This window comes from Cetorhinus maximus, chromosome 35 (assembly GCF_964194155.1).
Source record: "Cetorhinus maximus chromosome 35, sCetMax3.hap1.1, whole genome shotgun sequence".
Lineage (NCBI taxonomy): Eukaryota > Metazoa > Chordata > Chondrichthyes > Lamniformes > Cetorhinidae > Cetorhinus > Cetorhinus maximus.
Window position 1 is genome coordinate 320,001 of NC_135913.1, and position 24,253 is coordinate 344,253.

Genomic DNA, 24,253 nt, shown 5'->3' on the forward strand with positions numbered 1-24,253 from the left:
CAGTAATGACCATCCCACAGTACAGCACTCTCTCAGCAGTGACCCTCCAACAGTGCAGCACTCCCTGAGTACTGACCCTCCAACAGTGCAGCACTCCCTCAGTACTCACCCTCCCACAGTGCAGCACTCCCTCAGCATTGACAGTCCAACAGTGCAGCACTCCATCAGTACTGATCGTCCGACAGTGCAGCACTCCATCAGCACTGACCCTCCGACAGTGCAGAACTCCCTCAGTACTGACCCTCCGACAGTGCAGCACTCCCTCAGTAGTGGCCCTCTGACCGTGCAGCGCTGCCTCAGTACTGACAGTCTGACAGTGCAGCACTCCCTCAGTACTGACCCTCTGACAGTGCAGCAATCCCTCAGCACTGACCCTCCGACAGTGCAGCACTCCCTCAGCACTGACCCTCCGACAGTGCAGCACTCCCTCAGTACTGACCCTCCGACAGTGCAGCACTCCCTCAGTACTGACCCTCCGACAGTGCAGCACTCCCTCAGGTCTGACCCTCCGACAGTGCAGCACTCCCTCAGCACTGCACTCAAAACGTTGACCTCGATTATGTGGTTCCAGCCTCTCAAAGTGGGGTTTCAACCCACAACCTTCACGCTCAGAGACAAAGGGGAGTACGGACACAGTGAGCCACCTTGCAGTTCTCCCATTGACCCACCTGGGGGCGTTTCAGAATGGGGCTTCTAATCGACCCTGAAAGGGAGACAGATCTCTTGTAATCGGCCCGAGACAGGAAAACGCATTTCGCATCGACTGTTACGAGCGGCAGGGAGAAAATATCAGGTCCTAAAGGGTGAAAAGTCCACGCCTTAATTGACTGACCCCTCTTTGAGGCGATTAAAGAGAGAGGAGCCCTTCAGCCCCTCTGCCCCCCCACTGGAGTTGACCTCCCCCCTCCCCCCGCTGTCCCCAGAAGTGAAGGCCGGTGTTTAACGGTCTCTTCTTTAACGTTATTTTGCCAGTGTCATTCCACTGTAATAACAACGCCAATCTCAGACCGGTCTCCACCCAGAGTGCGGACGGCAACCTCTACGCAGGAACGCCACAGAAGGACTCTTTCTCTGCTTACCCAGGTAAGAAGATGGAGGTGGGAATAAGAGAAGGCTTTCGTTTCTGCATTGCCTTTTTACCAATGTCCCAAAAGCGCTTGACAACCCAATGGGGGCCACATTTTGAAATGTGCTCACTTCTGTCATGTCGTATATGCGTTTGGGCCAAAACTTGGCCGACGGAGTTTAACGTGGATAAGCGTGAGGTTATCCATTTTGGTCGGAAGAATAAAAAGGCGACGTTATTTAAGTGGAGAGAAACTTCGGAGCGCTTCAGCGCAGAGGGATCTGGGTGTCCTCATGCATGAATCGCTGAAAGCTAGTATGCAGGTACAGGTAATGAGGAAGGCAAATGGAATTTTGGCATTTATTGCTAAAGGAATAGAGTATAAAAATAGGGAAGTTTTGTTGCAACTGTACAAGGCATTGGTGAGACCGCACCTGGAGTTCTGGGCACAGTTTTGGTCCCCTTACTTGAGGAAGGATGTAGTTGCATTGGAGGCGGTTCAGAGGAGGTTCACTAGATTGATTCCAGAGACGTGGGGCTTGTCTTATGAGGAGAGATTGAGCATTATAGGCCTAGTCTCACTAGAGTTTAGAAGGATGAGGGGAGATCTAATTGAGGTATATAAGATGCTAAAGGGGATAGACAAAGTAGACGTGGAGCGGATGTTTCCCCTTGTGGGGCATTCTAGAATGAGAGGTCATAGTTTTAGGCTAAGGGGTGGTAGATTTAAATCAGAGATGAGGAGGAATTACTTTTCTCAAAGGGTCTTGAATCTGTGGAACTCACTACCTCAGAGCGCAGTGGATGCCGAGACGCTGAATAAATTTAAGGAGGAGATAGACAGATTTTTAATCAGTAACGGGTTGAAAGGTTATGGGGAGAGGGCGGGAAATTGGAGTTGAGGCCGAAATGAGATCAGCCATGATCGTAATGAGTGGCGGGGCAGGCTCGAGGGGCTAAATTGCCTACTCCTGCTCCTAGTTCTTATGCTCTCGTGTTCTAAATGTGGCAGACAGTGTGTGTTGTAATGGTGTTGGATACAGAATGTGTCTGTTAAGGAAGTCTTCGGACTCTTCTGTATGTTCACAGCAAGCCTTTATTAACTACTTGTCACTATATACGTATATACAGTGAAGGGTACAGGCAAGGAGATACCTCCAAGCCTAAATCTTAGCGCTTCTCTGGACAACACCAAACTGACTCTAGCTCTGGCTCACGTGCCTTCTTACGTCGCTGTGTGGACGGTACAGTACTCAGTCTTACATTAACCCTGTACTTACCAGACCCTTATACTACACCTCCCCCCACCAAGAATTTATCCCATGCATATAGAGTTACATTAATATACATCAAATCTCGTCTTGTTGTTAGTGTTCTGCATTTACCTTATTGTAACAACCTTAATGCTATTCCAACATTATTGCTATTACAAGCATAGGCAATAAAAACATTTCCCTACCCACCCCCCCACCTTTCAAGTCCTTGAAGTTAGAGGTTCAAGGTGGTCTGGAGGCCTTATGACCCGACCACATCTCATTTGCCGTTCTGTCAGAGGAGCAGCAGGCCCTGTTGTTTCCAGTTCTTCCTGTTGGCTTGGAGGTTGGACTGGCACTTGAATGTCCTCTCATCTGTTTCTTCCAGTGTTTCTTGTGGAACCACGTCTGGTCCATTTGCCTGTTACGTCAGTCCATGGTTGCTGTTGTCCTCGACTGTTTCTTGCAGGGTGGACTGTTATGATATGGCAGGTGATACTTGCCAGCTTGACCGAATCCCAAAGGGAAACTTGGCCAAGCTATCACAATGGTTTTGCAATTTGTATTTATTACGAGAAGGTACATGTGCTGACATCAGAAGTAAAGATTCCACTTCCACTTTTGGAGATTTTAAATATTAAATTAAAACATTTATTCACAAAAGAAAAGAAAACCTAAACACACAAAATTACAGTGACGCAGTTAAATTTAGACTTACAACATTTCCCGTTACACAGTTAAATTTAGACTTACAACATTTCCCAAAAGATTTCTAATTAGCTCGGCTCACAAATAAACACCTTTTTCCAGGCAACAGTCCCTACAGATTCTTAATCTATTTTAAAAATCCAGTAATATTACTGCAAGGCACCCATTGTTGCTATAAGGGAGGTATTTCACAGGCTTCTCTCTCCTTCTCACTCAACAATGCAAATTCAAGGCTTGTGTCAAAATCTTGCTTTCTCGAACAAACAAACACTTCTCTGGGGTGACTAGAGGCTGCTTACTTCACAGGTCTGCTCTTGCACAACACACTCTTCAAGATACCACGTGGCCATATCTCTCATACAACTTTTAGTATTTCTTTAAATAGGTTTTTTACTCTTTCATCTTAAATCCATTGTTCTTAACTTTCTTTGGAAGCTACCTTTCCCAGAATATAAAAAATCTTTCATGTTGTCTTCACGGCCTCTACATTCAGGAAAAATAAGCTTAATAACTTTGCTTTATTCATTTACGATCTTTGCCAGTTGTAAAACTTCCTTTTATTTCTCTTTGAAATTCAACAACCAAAAATTCAACTCTTCACTTGTCTCCTAATGCAAATTCCTATTCACGCTGTGTCCACTTGTATCCCATCTTAGCTTTCTCATGGCCACTTCAAAATGCCTGCTTTTACCCCTAACCCTTCGATGATTTAAACCTTGCAGTCTGAATGTCTTTAGTTTAATTAAATTAGTCACACACACACACACACACACACACACACACATACACACAGCCCCCACAAGCCTGCTTCACAGTAATATTGGAACAAATTATATTTCTCTTTATAGGACGAACATGGCACTCATCTCCTTGGTGCTGCTTTCCCTTCTTTCTGCCATTTTGAAGCCCTCTGAGGCTGAGGAAGAGCGTTGCTGTGGTGAGAAGCATGTTTAGTGGTACTCTCACCCCTTTTTGTTGTCGATGGTGTGAGACTGCTACCTCTTGTGGTTGCGGCACGCTGGCTGGAAGTTGCAGCGTGTGCACAGTGGTTGCTATGTCGACCAGCTGTACCATCATCACGGTTGGCGGTAGAGGCTTCTCAGACTGCCGATCCCTCTCTGGCACTGCTTCCACCAGAGGTGCCGTGCTAACCTCGTAGAGGAGGGGGGAGGTTGGGTCTGATCACTGGGGGCTTTCCGGAACCTGGAATGATGATGGACAAATCTGCCCTGCAAAGAGAGGAGAGATCGAAGGTGAAATCCAAGCCTGAATGCTCTTTAGTTCTTGAGGACTCGGGGCCGTGTTGTTCTGGCTGGCTGACGACAGCGGTGGTTGTTTGGTGGTACAGAACTTGAGTATTGCTGAAAAAAATAGACATTTTCTTTTGTCAAAGTTTCTCATCTTGCGTTCTCCAGGACAAATTGCAAGAAAATGCCAAATGTCAGGGGAAACAACATGTTTATATTGTATGAGAAGAGAGTGCTGATTGGTTGGCAAGTGGACCCTGATTGGTAGAGGCATTGCCATGGAGGATGCACAAGTTGATGGCGACTGACAGTTAACTGCCAAGTATTGTTTAAGATTTAAACCAAGCGGTTTGACTCTGATTGGTCAAGCCATTGTGCTAGGAAATGAACCAGCCAATGGTTGTCACTGATTTTGTTTAGCTGAAACAGGCGCAATGTGCATACAGGTTCTTTCTCATCTGCAAAGAACAGGGCCCCGTGCATTAATATATGTAGCTTCCAGTACACACAGATGCGCCACATGCGACAAAAAAAAGTTTTATTTTCAGCGACACTGGTAGTCTTGACATTCTCCGCCGTCTGGAGGAGATCCTGGTCGATGTAGGCATCCCTCTTCAGGAGAGAGAAAGCCTGATGATGGGTGGCGTACATCACCTCAAAGACCTGTTTGCTGCTCCATGTTGTATTCTCTTGGCAGAGAACAATTCCTCTGTTGTACCTTTCGAGCTCACATTCAGGAGAGGTGGTGGCTCAGTGATGTTGTCAATGGGCTATTAATCCAGAGACCCACGGGAATGCTCTGGAGAACCTGCGCTCCAATCCCAGAATGGCAGATGGTGGAATTTGTATTCGATAAAAACCTAGAATCAAATCTCTAACGATGACCATGAAACCATTGTTGACTGTCATTAAAAACCCACCTGGTTCACAAATGCCCCTTATGCTGTGGAAATCTGGAGTCACAGCCATGTGGTTGACTCTTAAAAGCCCTCTGAAAGGGCCGAGCAAGCCCTTGGGATGTGTCAAGTTGTTAATGAAACCGTACAGACCACTCGGCATCGACTTTGACACCGACGCGGCAACGGCAAACTCGCTCAGCCCTGTCGACCCCACAATGCCGTCCTTGCTAACATCGGTGGGGGGGCGGGGGAGGCTTGTGACAAAATTGGGAGAGCTAGTCTCACAGACCAGTCAAGCAACAGCCTGACATAGTCGTAGTCAGGGAGGGTTGTGGGGGCTTGGAGGAGGTTACAGAGATAGGGAGGGTTGTAGGGGCTGGAGGAAGTTACAGAGATAGGGAGGGTTGTAGGGGCTGGAGGAGGTTACAGAGATAGGGAGGGTTGTAGGGGCTGGAGGAGTTTACAGAGATAGGGAGGGTTGTAGGGGCTGGAGGAGGTTACAGAGTTAGGGAGGGTTGTAGGGGCTGGAGGAGGTTACAGAGATAGGGAGGGTTGTAGGGGCTGGAGGAGGTTACAGAGATAGGGAGGGTTGTAGGGGCTGGAGGAGGTTACAGAGATAGGGAGGGTTTTAGGGGCTGGAGGAGGTTACAGAGATAGAGAGGGTTGTAGGGGCTGGAGAGGTTACAGAGATAGGGAGGGTTGTTAGGAGGTTATGGAGATAGGGAGGGTTGTAGGGGCTGGAGAAAGTTACAGAGATAGGGAGGGTTGTAGGGGCGGGAGGAGGTTACAGAGATATAGAGGGTTGTAGGGGCTGGAGAGGTTACAGAGATAGGGAGGGTTGTTAGGAGGTTATGGAGATAGGGAGGGTTGTAGGGGCCGGAGGAGGTGACAGAGGTGGGGGGATTGTAGGGGCTGGAGGGGATTACAGTGATAGGGAGGGTTGTAGGGGCTGGAGGAGGTTACAGAGATAGGGAGGGTTGTAGGGGCTGGAGGAGGTTACAGAGTTAGGGAGGGTTGTAGGGGCTGGAGGAGGTTACAGAGATAGGGAGGGTTGTAGGGGCTGGAGGAGGTTACAGAGATAGGAAGGGTTGTAGGGGCTAGAGGAGGTTACAGAGATATGGATAGTTGCAGGGGCTGGAGGAGTTACAGGGATAGGGAGAGTTGTAGGAGCTCGAGGAGGTTACAGAGATAGGGAGGGTTGTAGGGGCTGGAGGAGGTTACAGAGATAGGGCGGGTTGTAGGGGCTGGAGGAGGTTACAGAGATAGGGAGGGTTGTTAGGGGCTGGAGGAGGTTACAGAGATAGGGAGGGTTGTAGGGGCTGGAGGGGGTTACAGAGATAGGGAGGATTGTAGGGGCTGGAGGGGATTACAGAGATAGGGAGGGTTGTAGGGACTGGAGGAGATTACAGAGATAGGGAGGGTTGTAGGGGCTGGAGGGGGTTACAGAGATAGGGGGGATTGTAGGGGTTGGAAGGGATTACAGAGATAGGGAGGGTTGTAGGGGCTGGAGGAGGTTACAGAGATAGGGTGGGTTGTAGGGGCTGGAGGAGGTTACAGAGATAGGGAGGGTTGTAGGGGCTGGAGGAGGTGACAGAGGTGGGGGGATTGTAGGGGCTGGAGGGGATTACAATGATAGGGAGGGTTGTAGGGGCTGGAGGAGGTTACAGAGATAGGAAGGGTTGTAGGGGCTAGAGGAGGTTACAGAGATAGGGATGGTTGTTAGGGGCTGGAGGAGGTTACAGAGATAGGGAGGGTTGTAGGGGCTGGAGGGGGTTACAGAGATAGGGAGGGTTGTAGGGGCTGGAGGGGATTACAGAGATAGGGAGGGTTGTGGGGGCTTTAGGAGGTTACAGAGATAGGGAGGGTTGTAGGGGCTGGAGGAGGTTACAGAGATAGGGAGGGTTGTTAGGGGCTGGAGGAGGTTACAGAGATAGGGAGGGTTGTGGGGGCTTTAGGAGGTTACAGAGATAGGGAGGGTTGTAGGGGCTGGAGGAGGTTACAGAGATAGGGAGGGTTGTAGGGGCTGGAGGGGGTTACAGAGATAGGGAGGGTTGTAGGGGCTGGAGGGGATTACAGAGGTAGGGAGGGTTATAGGCGCTGGAGGAGGTTACAGAGATAGGGCAGGTTGCAGGGGCTGGAGGAGGTTACAGAGATAAGGAGGGTATGGATCAGAATGTCTTCCACCATTATGTTCTTACTGCTCCCAGCTCACCGATCAATGTCCTTGTTTTCAACAGCTTTGGAGCGGAGAGCTAACCTCCCAGTAATCGTGCGAGACAACTCCTCAGAAAGTGACTATGACTTCTTCGACACAAACGCCCAGCGATTGTAGCACCCTCAGGCGGAGTGAGTATCCAGAGACCTGGTCAGTGAGGTGCTGTAAAAGCGGAGGGTAAAGGGGAAAGGTCATGACGATGACCTCAGTTCCACGTTCCAACGTTCACTCCACCCCCTGTCACGGAACATATCCATCTAGTTAATCTCCTCCCACAGCCCGCTGTCAAAACCCTTGAACCCTAATCTTCGAGGGAATCCCCCCCTTCACCTTCAGCTCCCCACCCCCATTACCGCTGGGTTGATTGAATTAGTTCCCTCTGGCCTTTTGGTCACCTACAAAGATGGAGGCAAAAGGAAAGGGTTATATTAATTGGCCATAACGCACTGCATGTGAAGGTCACTTTGAGAGGTGACCGACTGACAAGTGATACAGCCAGTGGCGAGGGTAAGCAACGCCCTAACAGATTGCCAGAAGGCCTTAAACAGAGAATGACACTTCCCCGACAGAGTCCATGTGGCCCATCCTGCCTGTGCTGGCCCTTTGCAAGATCCCCTGTGCTGGCTGTTTGCAAGATCCTATCCAATTAACCCCACTCCCCTGCTGCTTTTCCCCCATAGCCATGCAAATTTCTCCTCCCCCTCATCCCCCCGCAAATACTTACCCAGTTCCCTTTTTGAGTATATTCTGCTTCCACCAACCTTTCAGGCAGCGCCTTCCAGATCACAACGACTCACTGTACAAATATAATTAAACCTCATCTCCCCTCTGATTTAATTTTTCCCTTGGTCAACTGCTTTAAGACCATAAGACATAAGACCATAAGACATAGGAGCAGAAATTAGGCCATTCGGCCCAACAAGTCTGCTCCGCCATTCAATCATGGCTGATAAGTTTCTCAACCCCATTCTCCCGCCTTCTCCCCATAACCTTTGATCCCCTTACCAATCAAGAACCTATCTATCTCCGTCTTAAATACACTCAATGACCTGGCCTCCACAGCCTTCTGTGGCAATGAATTCCATAGATTCACCACTCTCTGGCTAAAGAAGTTTCTCCTCATCTCTGTCTTAAAAGGTCTTCCCTTTAGTCTGAGGCTGTGTCCTCAGGTCCTAGTCTCTCCTACTAATGGAAACATCTTCCCCACATCCACTCTATCCAGGCCTTTCAGTATTCTGTAAGTTTCAATCAGATCCCCCCAACCTTTAAACCTGTGTCCCTCTGGTTCCCGGCCCTCCTGCCACTAGAAACAGTTTCTCCCTATTTACCCTATCGGAAACCTTCATGGTTTTGAACACCTCTATCTAATCTTCCCTTTACCTTCTCTGGTCCAAGGAGAACAATCCCAGCTTCTCTAGTCTCTCCGCACGAACTGAAGTCCCTCATCCTCGGGACGCTTCTGGTCAATCTCCTCTGCGGCCTCTACGAAGCCTTGACATCCTCCCCTAAATTGTGGGGCCCAGGTTTGGACACAATCCTACAGATTGGGTCAAACCAGTGCTTCGTACAGTTTTAGCATAATTTCCTTGCTTTTGTACTATTTACAGAGCCAGTCATCCCACATGGTTTTTTTAACATTCACGCCACACAAGTGCCAGGCAATGACCATCTCCAACAAGAGAGAATCTAACCATCGCCTCTTGACATTCAATGCATTACCATCACTGAATCCCCCCGCTATCAACATCCTGGGTGTTACCATTGACCAGAAACTGAACTGGACTAGCCATATAAATACTGTGGCTACAAGAGCAGGTCAGAGGCTGGGAATCCTGCAGTGAGTATCTCACCCCCTGACTCCCCAAAGCCTGTCCACCATCTACAAGGCACAAGTCAGGAGTGTGATGGAATACTCCCCACTTGCCTGGGTGAGTGCAGCTCCCACAACACTCAAGAAGCTGGACACCATCCAGGACAAAGCAGCCCTGCTTGATTGGCACCACATCCACAAACATTCACTCCCTCCACCACCGACGCACAGTAGCAGCAGTGTGTGTACCATCTACAAGATGCGCAGCAGGAATTCAACAAGACTCCTTCAACAGCACCTTCCAAACCCACGACCACTACCATCTAGAAGGACAAGGGCAGCAGATAGATGGGAACACCACCACCCGGAAGTTCCCCTCCCAGTCACTCACCATCCTGACTTGGAAATGTATCGGCCGTTCCTTCACTGTCGCTGGGTCAAAACCCTGGAACTCCCTCCCTAACAGCACTGTGGGTGTACCTACACCACAGGGACTGCAGCGGTTCAAGAAGGCAGCTCAGCACCACCACCTTCTGAAGGGGCAGCTAGGGGTGGGCTACAAATGCTGCTCTAGCCAGCACCACCAAGTGTCCCATGGTAGAATGAAAATGTAAATAAATGAATATTGCTAAAAAGAGGAATGTGTTACTGAAGCTTTTCATCTTGCACTCATCGGGACAAATGCAAGAATGCCAAAGTTCACGCAATCGCAACAATTTATGCCACAGGAGAAACGGGTGCCAATAGCGGCACTAACAACCAATTTAGGAATATCAGCCGAGGTTGTAACATGGCTCATTTATGCTTGCTCAAAGCAACTTGCATCCACACACAGGGACCTATTCTCTGCAATAAAAAGGAACATGTTCACGCCTTGTGTCTTTATTGAATTGCCGGGGAGCTTGGGGAGTCCCCCTTTCTCCATGGCAACAACTCGGCCAATCAGAGCCGACTTGCTAACCAATCAGCATCCTGTTCTCCTGTAGTGTAAATTGTTCCGATCGTTTGAAATTTGGCATTCTTGTGTTTGTCCTGATGAGTGCAAGACATAAAGCTTTGGCGACATTCAGCAATATTCAAGTTCTGCACTATCAAACGACTGTAACTAAATAAACCTTTGAATATTATTCTTAATGCCGTGAGCCCCATTATTCTGAGGAATAGACAAATTGTCATTTGGTAGTACAGAGCTTGAGTATTGTTGAAAAAAAGAGACACGTTGAGGCTTTTCATCTTGCACTCATCAGGACACTTTGCACGAATACTAATCTAAGGGGGAAACAACAGTATAACTGCCAGTCACCATCACTGGTGCAATCTCCATGGTGAGGAAGTACATTAGCTCCGACGATGTGGAATCTGTATGAGTAGAGCTGAGAAACACTAAGGGGCAAAAAAACGTTAGTGAGGGTTGTATATAGACCCGCAAACTGTAGTGGTAATGTTGGGAATGGCATTAAACAGGAAATTAGAGACGCATGTAATAGAGGAACATCTGTAATTATGAGTGACTTTAATCTGCATATAAATTGGGCAAATCAAATTAGTAACAACACCGTAGAAGAAGAATTCCTGGAGTGTATACGGGATGGTTTTCTGGACCAATACGTTGAGGAACCAACGAGAGAACAGGCCATCCTAGACTGGGTATTGTGTAATGAGAAAGGAATAATTGGCAATCTAGTTGTGCGAGGCCCTTTGGGGATGAGCGACCATAATACGATAAAATTCTTCATCAAGATGGAGAGTGACGTAGTTGATTCTGAGACTAGGGTCCTGAATCTTAATAAAGGAAACTACGATGGTATGAGGCGCGAGTTAACTATGATGGATTGGGAAACGTTACTTAAAGAGATGACGGTGGATAGGCAATGGCAAACATTCAAAGAGCGCATGGGTGAACTACAACAATTGTTTATTCCTGTCTGGCGCAAAAGTAAAACAGGAATGGTGGCCAAACCATGGCTTACAAGGGAAATTAGAGATAGTATTAGATCCAAGGAAGAGGCATACAAATTGGCCAGAAAAAGCAACAGACCTGAGGTTTGGGAGCAGTTTAGAATTCAGCAAAGGAGGATCAAGGGATTGATTAAGAAGGGGAAAATAGAGTGCGAGAGTAAGCTTCCAGGCAACATAAAAACTGACTGTAAAAGTTTCTATAGGTATGTGAAGAGAAAAAGATTGATGAAGACAAATGTAGGTCCCTTGCAGTCAGAAACAAGGGAATTTATAATGGGGGACAAAGAAATGGCTGACCAACTAAATACATACTTTGGTTCTGTCTTCACAAAGGAGCATATAAATAACATACCAGAAATGTTGGGGGACACAGGGTTTAGTGAGAGGGAGGAACTGAAATAAATCAGTATTAGTAGGGAAATGGTGCTGGGGAAATTGATGGGATTGAAGGCCGATAAATCCCCGGGGACTGATAAACTACATCCCAGAGTACTTAAGGAAGTGACCCTGGAAATAATGGATGCATTGGTGGTAATCTTCCGAGATTCTATAGAATAGGTGCAGGAAGGATGTTCCCGATGGTGGGGGAGTTCAGAACTAGGGGTCACAGTATGAAGATACGGGGTAGACCATTTAGGACAGAGATGAGGAAAACTTTCTTCACCCAGAGAGTGGTGAGCCTGTGGAATTCGTTACCACAGAAAGTAGTTGAGGCCAAAACATTGTATGTTTTCAAGAAGGATATAGCTCTTGGGGTGAAAGGGATCAAAGGGTATGGGGAGAAATCGGGGAGCAGGCTATTGAGTTGGATGATCAGCCATGATCATGATGAATGGGGGAGCAGGTTCGAAGGGCCGAATGGCCTACTCCTGCTCCTGGTTTCTAAGTTTCTAATTCCTTAACAATCAAGGTCCACTTGCCAACCAAGCAGCACTCTCTTCCCATGCAGTGTAAATTGTTGTTTTCTGCTCCTATTGGTATTCTGGTAAAGTGTCCTGATGAGTGCAAGGCGAAAAGCTTCTACCTATCTCTTTTATTCAGCAATGGACCTGCAGTGAGAACATCCGCCCTTTAACAGGCCAACATGGTCTCGTCTTTCCTTTCTTTTTTTACAGATGCAGGGAGCATTGTTGGAAGTTCAACGCACTCTTGGGGGGGTCTGCTCGGGTTGACTGTTATGCGGGGAGGGCCGACGAGCAAGGAGGCAGCCTGGACATCGAGGGACATGGGCAGACCCTCCCCCCCCCCACCATTGCCCGACCCCCTGGGTCGAATGACTATTAAGGCTCGTTGGGCTGGAGTTCCCATTTTGTTGCCCACAAACTGCGCCGGAAATTGAACTCCGCTAGTCGACGCCCCTAAAGCGTTGGCAAAGTCGTACATCTTCCCTGCGCCCAGGCAAGCGGGCAGCATGACAGAACGCAGTCGTTTAATTACCTCTCTCCCCCTCCTTCCATTAAACTGCGTTCCCTGACGCACTGAAGACGGGTGACTCGGTTTGAGCGGCATTGGGAGAGCCGAAAATGTATATATATATATCAGCAAAAAGGGCCAAACGTTTTTTTTTTATAGCACTGCCCGGTTTGCTATCTGTCAGTCGTCGGGTTCACTGGAAAATGACTGTAGAAAAGGATGCCGCGCCTCTTTGCTCGTTTCATTGGTCAGCCTCTGAACGAAATTTTTGTGTGAATAGGTTTGAAAACTGCCCGTGTTCCTCTCAGGGAAATGATTGCCTCCCTGATCCCTTGCTGTACAATTGGCAGAAATCGACCTGGGGTGGGTGGGTGGGGGGATGGGAGTGGTGGGGGGGGTGCTGGTGGGGTCAGTTTCGTTGGGTGGGGGGTGTGGGTGGGTGGTGGCAGGGTCTAGCTTTGTGGGCGCGGTCAGATTGGGTTAGGCTCGGGCGTTGTGGGTGGGGCCTGCGTGGCTGTGAATCTTGAACGCCTCTGCCAATCAGAGTCCGCTTGCCAACCAGTGAGCACTCTCTTCCCCTGCGGTATGAATTGTTGTTCGCTTTGAGATCTGTTATTCTTGCGAGTCTATCCTGACGAGTGCAATCCTCAGCAAAACCCTAGTTCTGTGCTACCAAACGGCCTGATCTTGAGCGGGTAATAAGGTGTGTCTATGTCCCAGGGTGCTACAGGAATTGGGGTGGGGGAGCAGAACGAGCTAATTGGGCAGAATGGAGGCGCTTTGTTAAATGTACGAGGCTGGCTCAGTGCAATGCCGAGTCAGATTAGGTTGGTGAGAGGGGCGTGGGGTGGTGGGGAGTGGGGGAGGGAGGGGTGGTGGGGAGGGGGTGGGGATGGGGCACAAGAAGATCCAAACTCGCAAGTTTGTGCCCACTGACCTCAGATGGAATCATGGAATGGTTACAGCATAGGGGGAGGCCATTCGGCCCACTGTGCCTGTACCAGCTCTCTGCAAGAGCAACTCAGCTCATCTCGCCCGCCACCCTTTCCTCACGGCCCTGCAACAATCTTTTCCCTTCGGGTAATGATCCAATTCCCTCCGAAGGCCTCGACCGGATCTGCCTCCACCACCTTGGAGCAGACCCCAGCCACTCGTTGCGTACAAATGCCTTTCCTCACCTTGCTCTTGGTCCTCGCGCCAATCACCTTGAACCAGGGCCCCCCTGTTTCTACATCCTTCCACCAATTGGGACTGCCCCTCTCTCTCGACACTTAGTCAGGGCTGTAAGGTGGGAAAAATGTGAATGTGTTCACTTTGGCGGGAAGAGTAGAGACTTGGAGAGAGAGAGAGAGAGGCTGCAGAACTTGGCGGTGCAGAGGGATCTGGGCGTCCTGGTGTATGTCCTGGCCACAGAAAAAGTTGGTATGCAGGTGCAGCAAGTGATTAGGAAGGCAAATGGAACGTTAGCAGTTACTGCAAGGGGAATCGAGTATAAAAGTAGGGAAGTATTGCTAAAGTTGCACAGGGCGTTGGTGAGACCACATCTAGAGCGCTGTGTACTTGACTTATCCCTGGGTCGAAGGGGGGCATCTTACGAGGAAAGGTTGGACAGGCTGTACTTGTATCCGTTGGAGTTTAGGGGAATGAGTGGTGATCTTATTGAAACGTATCAGGTCCTGAGGGGGAAGGATGTTACCCAACATAGGAGACGCAGTTTAAAAATAAGGGGTCTCCCATTTAAGGCAGAGAAGAGGATTATGATTTTTTTTCCCTCAGAGGGTCATTCGTCTGTGGAATTCTCTCCGCCAGAGGGCATGGAGTCATAGAGTGATGCAGCACAGAAACAGGCCCTTCGGCCCATCGTGTCCATGCTATCACCTACCTACTCTAATCCCATTTCCCAGCACTCGGTCCGTAGCCCTGTGTGCTATGGCGTTTCAAGTGCTCATCTAAATACTTCTTAATTGTTGTGAGAGTTTCCGCCTCTACCACCCCCTCAAGCAGTGAGTTCCACTTACCCACCCCACCCTCTGGGTGAAAAAAAAATCCTCACATCCCCTCTAAACCTCCTGCCCCTTACCTTAAATCCATGCCCCCTGGTTATTGATCCCTCCACCAAGGGGAAAAGTTTCTTTCTATCTACCCTATCTATGACCCTCATAATTTTGTATACCTCTATCAGGTCCCCACCTCAGCCATCTCTGCTCTAAGGAAAACTAACCCCAGCCTCTCTTCAGAGCTGAAGCGCTCCAGCCCGGGCCACATCCTAGTGAATCTCCTCTGCACCCTCTCCAGTGCAATCACATCCTTCCTATAATGCGGTGACCAGACCTGCACGCAGTACTCCAGCTGTGGCCTAACTAGCGTTTTATACAGCTCCAACATAACCTCCCTGCTCTTTATACTCTATAATAAAGGCAAGTACTCCCATATGCCTTAGCCACCACCTGCAGTGGAGGCTGGATCATTGAAGATCTTTAAGGGCAAGTTAGACAGATTCTTGATGTACAAGGGAGTCAAAGGTTATCAGGGGTAGACAGGTCAGAGTTGAGGCCACGGTCAGATCAACCTGGATCTCATCAAGGTGGCAGAGCAGGTTCAAGGGTCCAAATGGCCTCCTTCTATGGTTTTGAACACCTCCTTCCAACTTATCTTCTTCCAAAGAGGAGGACAATCCAGCTTCTCCAATCCATGCACCACCCCTGCTCTGGTCCATCCTTTCGTGGGATGTGAGCATCACTGTCAAGACCAGCTGAGCATCTCAAACCTGCCCCTTCAACTGAATATCTTCTTGCGCAACCATCTCCTGACTGGGGGGTGTCGGGGGCAGTTAAGAGTCAACCACATCACTGTGGGTCTGGAGTCACATGGCAGGAGGGGGCAGGTTGAAGGAGAGCAGCTTTCCTTCACCTCAGGGGATAACTTGGTGGTCACCATTATGGAGAACTTGCTTTATACCCCAGAGATTTTATTGACTGAATTGAAATGTCAGCAGCCGCGGGATTTGACCCCACATCCCCGTGATTTTAGCCTCTGGTTTACAAGCCCAGTGACATCACCACTACGCCACCGCCTTCCCTGCGCTGGCGCCCATGCCTTAACACCCTTTCGAAGCTGCGCTCCCCAAAACTGGGCGCTGCACTCCAGTGACGACTGGACCGGGGGTCTTGGGAAAGGTTCACCATGACTTCTGCGCTCTCTGCCTCCAATTATAAAGCCCAGGTCCCCACCCCAGCCTTTTTAAACACTTTCTCAACCTGCCCTGCTACCTTCGGCGATTTGCGCCCATCGACCCACCAGGTCCCTCTGCTCCTGCACCCTCTGAAGTTTAGGGGTCAGTGCCCCCTGCTGCTGGGGAGGGCGAACAGCAGCCGGGCTCACAAGCGAAAGCGGATGACCAGTGCCATACAACCACCACCCCCCACCCCCACCCAACCCGAAACCCTCCACTCCAGTTCATGGGCTAGTGGAAGGTAGAATCTATGAGTGGTCGGTGTTGGGGGGGTGGGGGCGAAGATGGGTGTGGCGGGGTGGACTGCGGTGGGTGGGGGGGTGGGGTAAACTGTGATGCCCCCGCCCCGAGTGGAATGTCCCCTGTGGAGCGTAAGCCCCATTGGGTGACATGGTCCTCAGAGGTTCCAGACTGGATGAGGCACCCCCCCGACCCTGCCCTCCAACCTCGAGGTGGGGGGGAGGGGGGAGGGGGCAAGCCGCCCATTTCAAATCCTTCCCTCTGCTGCCAATCCCGACCTCGCCACCTCCCCCCACCCCACACCACCCACACAAGAGGGTCAGGAATTCCTAGGCCGGGGTCGGGGGGGAAAGTTTTCCCATAAGGACTCCGCGCCCTCTCCTCTCTGTTTTCCCTGCCCGCTCCCCATCTGCCCGCTTTAGCGCCAGTGCACGGGCAGCGAGGCGGCCATCGGGCGTTTGCAAGCGGAGGTTTGGCGACGGTGAGCGCACAGGCTCCCTTCTGGTGGCTCTGTCCCCAGACTTGCAGAATACATGCACCCTGCACCGATGGCGGGACATGGGAACACCGGATCCTAGCGACAGGAGGACGCGGGGATACGGGAAGATACGGACTCGGGGATGGAAGGGGCCTGGAGGTGGCCCTTCAGCCCCTTGGGGCCGTTCCACAAATCAATTAGATCGGGGCTCGCCTGCATTCTAACTCCCTCCTACCCACCTGCTTCCATAGCCCGTGACACACATAGTCACCTGGCTAGTGTGGAGCTTGAGTGTTGCTGAGAAGAGAGGCATAGGATCGACGCTTTTCGTCTTGCGCTCATCAGGATAAACTAACAGCAAAGCGAACAACAATTTACACCGCATGAGAAGAGAGTGCGGATTGATCAGCAGGCGAACTCTGATTGGTAGAGGTGTTGCCAAGGAGAATGCATGTTAACTGTTAACCGCCAAGATTTTGTTTCAAATTCAAACCAGGCAGGTCAACTCGATAAATTGTAAAAATATAAATATAAACGGTGTAAATTCACTGTTGGTTTACCCTGATAAGTTCAAGGTGAAGAGCTTCAACAGAATGCCTCCTTTTTCAGCTGTGACCCTTCACAAACAGGGTAGGGCTACGTATCTATGTAATGCCTCCGTGACCTGCGTCGCACACCCGTGGCATGTGCTGCCCGCGCATGGATGGCACCCGTCCGGCATGGGTGGCGCATGTCGCACGCCAGTGGCACGTGAGGGCCTGGCTGCGTCAACCCCCACCCCCCCCAACACCCCCCCAACCCAGCGCTAGCTCCTTCTCGCACCCGCCATTTCGAAGGCGCCTAAAAGATTTGGGCCAAGGCTTCAATTATTTGAGTTGGTGCCCGTGGGGCAGGAGTGGGCCGTGGTGAGGGTCAGGGTGAAGGGTACGGGACATCAAAGGGAGGGAGGGAAGGGGGAGGTGGGGAGGTCTGAGTGCTCAACAAGAGGAAGGTTGGGAGGGGAATTGGCTGTCCTTCTCCGCACCAGCGCTTGCCCAATGATCTATTAACCAGTTTTGGTGGGGGGAGGTGTGGGGGAGGGCAGGGGGCTTGGGGTTGGGTGTGGGGTTGTCGGTGGGGGTGTTGGTGTGCAATGAATTGGCAGAACTGCGGTGGGGCCAATGATACAACAGACCCTGACAGGAAGGACCGTGGGTGGACTGGAACCCGGGGGCGCTGTTTTACATGTGGTGCTGGTCCCCCAGCTACATCGGGTCAACGCCCAGGGTTTTGATGGTGGGGGGAAGGGCCGGGACATGCTGCCACTGAGGCTGGCGAAAGAAGAGGCAGTGGATAACTGACCATCTCCCCACGGCGGTAGTGGTGTGGGGAGGTAGTGGAGTAGCGGTATTGTCACCGGACTAGTTCCGCCCAGGACAATTGTCTGGGGACCTGGGTTCCAGTCTCCACCATAGCAGATGGCGAAATTGGTTTTAAACTCGATTTTTAAAAAAAATCTGGAATTAAAAGCCACGGTGAAACCCATTGTGGTAAAAAAAAACCCCATCGGTCCCACAAATGCCCCTTAGGGAGGGAAATGGGCCCAGACCCTTAAAATGGCCCCTTTTAGTGCCTATCGAGCCACTCAGTTCTCCAGCGCCTGGCCCCAACAAGCCATGAATGAACGGCCAAAAATTAATGTTTGCAAAAGGGCACTGAGGGGGCACTCGATGGGAATGCCCTTGCGGGGGGTGGGGAGCGATTGGAGCTGAGGGGGACAGCAGCAATGGAGAGGCGGCACTGGACGCGATGGGCTGAATGGGCACCCTCCTGGTGCCAGGACTCCGCGAATAGGGATGGGAGGAGACTCAACGTGAGTGTAAACTCCGGCGGCAGCTCTGGGCTTCAATGATCCGATCCCTGTGCTGTAAGTAATGCGCGGGAAAGTAACCTATACAGACGAGATCGGGATACTGGCCTGGCCTCAGTGTGAATACAGCAGGACTGCGCTTGTTTAAAAACCTCAATAATAATAAAGCTTTCTTTCTTCCTTTCAAACCGTGCCTCAGCCTTTGTGTTCAACTTCGTTGTCTCAGGGAGCTAGCGAGAGAATAGGCGGGAGTTTGACCTTTTTTAATACAAAAACAAGTTGTTCATACGTATGAACAGGTGAAATTTGGAGCAGGAGTAGGCCATTCGGCCCCTCGAGCCTGCTCTGCTGTTCCACAAGATCCTGGCTGATCTGTTTGTGTTTCGATTTCCACATTCCCCCGCAACCCACCGATAACCTTTGATCCCCTTGCCTAACAGGGATCTTTCTAGCTCCGCCCTAAAAGTATTCAATGACCCCCCCCACCTCCACCGCCTTCTGAGGCAGCGAGTTCCACATTCGCACAGGCCTCAGAGAGAAAATAAAACCCTCCTCGACGCTGTCCGAACTCGTGATCCCTGATTTTAAAATGGTGCCCCCTAGTTCTGGGCAGCGCAGCACTCCCTCAGTACTGACCCTCCGACAGCGCAGCACTCCCTCAGTACTGACCCTCCGACAGTGCAGCATTCCCTCAGTACTGACCCTCCGACAGTGCAGCACTCCCTCAGTACTGACCCTCTGACAGTGCAGCGCTCCCTCAGTACTGACCCTCTGACAGTGCAGCACTCCCTCAGCACTGACCCTCTGACAGTGCAGCACTCCCTCAGTACTGACCCTCTGACAGTGCAGCACTCCCTCAGTACTGACCCTCTGACAGTGCAGCACTCCCTCAGTACTGACCCTCTGACAGTGCAGCGCTCCCTCAGTACTGACCCTCTGACAGTGCAGCACTCCCTCAGTACTGACCCTCCAACAGTGCAGCCCCCACCCCCAGCGCTGTAGTAGTCCAGATTTCGTGTTCAAGCCTCTAGTGTGTGACTCAAACCCATGACTTTCAGACTCCCAGGTCACTGAACTGGCCGCTGAGTCACTGTGGGCACCAGCAGCCAGAAGCCAGAGGTTGATCCACCACAGCCCCTGTCTGTGGTGGCAGTGGGAGTAAGGAATCCTCTCTGAATACCTGCTTGTGCAGATAAACACCCGCACGGGCGCAGGTGAAGTGCTCGCCTTTGTCCTGGTGCCAGGATGCCCAACAACCCCTCGCTGAAGCACCAAGTACCCAGTCCCACGTTGAGTCTTCGACTCACGGTACACTGATCTCAGCACAGGTAATGCACCACTGTCTGGAGTTATTAACTCTGCTTGGCTCTGAAGTCAGAGAATTTGGCTTATGTGGGTCAACACTCCCCTCTACTGGCGGAGGCGAAGGACTGCAACAGCCAGCAACCCCAGAAAGCGAAGGGGGAGGAGGGGGTTTTGGTGCCCGGGGGGGTGGGATGGATTGGGGACTGAGGCCAGGGGAGTCCTACACCGCTACCTCAACCATGGGAGACAGGGATTGTGGGAGAAGTGAGAAAGGGATAAAGAACGAAGGAGCATAGAAGAGGGGGAAGCGAGGACGTGCGTTGTGAGGAATGGAGGAATCTCAGTGGGAGAGTCTCGGACCAGGGTAAGGGGTCGCCCATTTAATACAGAGATGAGGAGGGATTTCTTCTCTCAGAGGGTGGTCAGTCTGTGGAATTCTTTACCGCACAGGGCTGAAGAGGCTGGGGCGTTAAGTATATTCGAGGCGGAGACAGACAAGTTTTTAATCAGTAAGGGAATCGAGGGTGATGGGGACAAGGCAGGAAAGTGGAGCTGAGGGTTGTCAGATCAGCCACGATCTCATTGAACGGAGGAGCAGACTGGAAGGGCCGAATGGCCTACTTCTGCTCCCACGTCTTACGGCCTAAAGCTGAGTGAATTGCCCACGGTGGGTCTAACAGAAGGAGAGAAACGAACAGGCGATGGTCCTTCAGTGCCGGCAATGGAAAGCACTGGTCTGGCATTTGATGTCCGCGTCTTTGGAGCGGGGGGGGTCTTGACCTGCAACTCTGGGGTGCTAAAAGGGCCAGGGTGTTACTAACCGAACCGCAGCAGGTGAGGAGAGAAAAGTTGTGAGTCTTTCAAAGAGAGACGGGAATGCATACGGAATCTGTGTGGACGCTGATACTTTTGCCCTCTCTCACGGGCTATAAGGCACCCACGGGGTGGGGGGTGGGCCCCAGTCGGAGTATTGTCCGGCCTTGGACATCCCAATTCAGGAAGGCGGTGATGGCTCGGGCGAAAGGTCAGAGGGGGTTTACCGAAAGGCTACCACTGACAAGGGGCTTCAGTTAGAATGCGGGGGCTGGACTGTTCCCCTTTCAGCGGAGAGATGAAGGGGTTTGAGTCAAGTTAGTCAAACTTATGTGGAGCCTTGATAGCACGAACGTAGGAACAGGAACAGGCCATTCAGCCCATCAAGCCTGCTCCACCATTCGATTGGATCATGGCTGATCATCTACCTCAACGCCACTTTCCCGCACTATCTCCATGTCCCTCGATGTCATCGGTCTCCCGAAATCGATCGATTTCTCTCTTGAACATGCTCAATGATGCTCAGCCTTCTGGGGTAGAGAATTCCAAAGATTCACCACCCTCCTGAGTGAAGAAATTCCTCCTCATCTCAGTCCGAAATGGCCAGCCCCTTATTCTGAGGCTATGTCCTCTGGTTCTAGACTCACCAGCCAAGGTAAGCATCCTATCCACGTCTACCCCTGTCACACCCTGAGAGAATTTTCTAAGTTTCAAAGAGGCCACCCCTCATTCTTCGAAACTCTCGGGAATACAGACCCAGTCTCCTCAATCTCTCCTCATAAGACAATCCCGCCATCCCCAGGGATTAATCTGGTGAACATCTGTTGCATTCCCTCTATGGAAAGTGTATCCTTCCTTAGTTAGGGAGTCCAAAACGGCGCACAATACTCCGGGTGAGGTCTCACCAAGTCTCTATTTAACTGCAGCAAGACATCTTTACTCCTGTACTCAAACCCTCTTGCGGTGAAGGCTAACACGCTATCTGCCTTCCTAATTGCTTGCTGCACCGGTATGCTAGCTTTTAGCCAATCACAGACAAGGACACCCAGGTCCGGTCGGACAAGGAGAAACAGTTTCGAACGTCAGGAGGGTTAGCAACAAAAGGATACAGGTTAAAGATAAAAGCAAAATACTGCGGATGCTGGAAATCTGAAACAAAAACGAAAATAGCTGGACAAACTCAGCAGGTCTGACAGCATCTGCGGAGAGGAACACAGTTAACGTTTTGAGTCCGTGTGACTCTTCACCAGAACTGAGGGAATATAGAAATGAGGTGAAATATAAGCTGGTTGAGGTGGGGGAGGGTTTGGGACAGGTAGAGCTGGATAGAGGGCAAGTGATAGGTGGAGGAAAAGGAGAGATTGCCAAAGATGTCATAGACAAAGGACAAAGGGGTGTTGACGGTGGTGATATCATCTAAGGAATGTGCTAATGGTGACATTAAGGGTAGAAAGCAGGACAAGCTAGTGGCAGATGGCCCTAGTGGGTGGGTGGAAAGGGATCAAAATAGGCTAAAAGGTGGAGATAAAACAACGCTCTGTTGAAGAGTCATACGGACTCGAAAGGTTAACTGTGTCCCTCTCCGCAGATGCTGTCAGACCTGCCGAGTTCTTCCAGGTATTTTTGTTTTTGTTAAAAAATAACGGAAATAGGTGGGAAAAGAAAAATATATTGAAAACATTATAAATTGTTGGAAAAGGGGAAATCGGAAAGGGGGTGGGGATAGAGGAGAGTGTTCATGGTGGCAAAAGAATCAGAGGGGGAGTTTATTTTTTTTTAATCCACAAGCGAGTGGCTGCGATGTGGAATAAATTGCATTCGCCTGGAGTGAAAAGGTGGTGGAAGCAGATTCAACGGTATGGTTCAAAAGGCGAACTGGGTGCTTGAAAAAGGGGATGGGGAGGGAGCAGAATCAGGGCGACATGCAGAGCCTTGTTGAGGCAAGTGGGGCTAAGGTGATAGCTCCTTCAAAAAGCTAGCCCAGGCAGGATGGGCTGAATGGACCCCCCCTCTGTCTGCGTCCATGTGGCCTGACGTGGGATAGGATAGGTGACATGCTCGCTTTGCAATGTGCTTGAAAGTGGGCAAGGGGGAAGTGAATTGGGACTTTGTCTGAGAGTTTGATGATTCATTCACCATTCAACTGAACACACTCACACAGCACATTCTGCGCCTCAGAGGTAACGCAAGGAAAAAATAACGTCAAAGGCATTGGAAAAAGTAACTCACTGAGGATGTGTACATGGGGATGAGGAGCAGACTGAATCATTCATATCCTGCCAATGTAACTATGACTGAATGGAAACCATGAGTACAATTCAATCCACATCCTTAGGTGCTGTGGGGAGTTCCTTTATACACACACAAAGCTAGATTGAGGGAAGTATTTGTTTGTCAGGTCAGGTATGTGGGCGGGAACTTCAACTAATCTGTGCTGCAGCTACCCTGAGGCCATTTGATGGGGACAGTCTAAAAGGAGCTTCATTCTGTACCTTACCCCGTGCTGTGCCTGTCCTGGGAGTGTTTGATGGGGACAGTGTAGAGGGAGCTTTACTCTGTATCTAACCCCGTGCTGTAACTGACCTGGGAGTGTTTGATGAGAACAGTGTAGAGGGAGCTTTACTCTGTATCTAACCCCGTGTTGTACCTGTACTGGAACGTTTGATGGGAACAGTGTAGAGGGATATTTACTCTGTATCTAACCCCGTGCTGTACCTGTCCTGGGAGTGTTTGATGGGGACAGTGTAGAGGGAGCTTTACTCTGTATCTAACCCCGTGCTGTACCTGTCCTGGGTGTGTTTGATGGGGACAGTGTAGAGGGAGCTTTACTCTGTATCTAACCCCGTGCTGTAACTGACCTGGGAGTGTTTGATGGGGACAGTGTAGAGGGATATTTACTCTGTATCTAAACCTGTGCTGTAACTGTACTGGAATGTTTGATGGGAACAGTGTAGAGGGACATTTACTCTGCATCTAACCCCGTGCTGTACCTGTCCTGGGTGTGTTTGATGGGGACAGTGTAGAGGGAGCTTTACTCTGTATCTAACCCCGTGCTGTACCTGTCCTGGGAGTGTTTGATGGGGACAGCGTAGAGGGAGATTTATTCTGTATCTAACCCCGTGCTGTACCTGACCTGGGAGTGTTTGATGGGGACAGTGTAGAGGGAGCTTTACTCTGTATCTAACCCCGTGCTGTAACTGTACTGGAACGTTTGATGGGAACAGTGTAGAGGGACATTTACTCTGCATCTAACCCCGTGCTGTACCTGTCCTGGGTGTGTTTGATGGGGACAGTGTAGAGGGAGCTTTACTCTGTATCTAACCCCGTGCTGTACCTGACCTGGGAGTGTTTGATGGGGACAGTGTAGAGGGAGCTTTACTCTGTATCTAACCCTGTGCTGTACCTGTCCTGGGAGTGTTTGATGGTGACAGCGTAGAGGGAGATTTATTCTCTATCTAACCCCGTGCTGTACCTGTCCTGGGAGTGTTTGATGGGGACGGTGTCGAGGGAGCTTTACTCTGTATCTAAACCCCGTGCTGTACCTGTCCTGGGAGTGTTTGATGGGGACGGTGTCGAGGGAGCTTTACTCTGTATCTAAACCCCGTGCTGTACTGGCCCCTGTGAATACTGGCCAACTGCAATAAGCAAATCCCACTCCTTCCACCTTAAAAAACAAATACTGACTTATCCAAAGTTAATTCAACACAGGGACAGGTGCAGAGACAAACAAACAAACACTAAACAAACAAACACTGGACAAACAAAC

The 24,253-nt window shown here is 50.4% G+C and overlaps 1 protein-coding gene across 1 annotated transcript in view; it reads left to right on the forward strand.

Annotated features, from left to right (window-relative positions):
- The window catches only part of LOC144672003 (CD5 antigen-like), a 45,717-nt gene extending 33,315 nt beyond the window's left edge, over positions 1 to 12,402 (forward strand). The window contains exons 10-12 of the mRNA XM_078533938.1: positions 973 to 1,083; positions 7,411 to 7,519; positions 12,273 to 12,402. Of these exons, the coding sequence (XP_078390064.1) occupies positions 973 to 1,083; positions 7,411 to 7,505 (206 nt within the window). The 3' untranslated portion in view covers positions 7,506 to 7,519; positions 12,273 to 12,402. The remainder of the gene's footprint in view (positions 1 to 972; positions 1,084 to 7,410; positions 7,520 to 12,272) is intronic.
- The last annotated feature ends 11,851 nt before the right edge of the window (positions 12,403 to 24,253 follow it).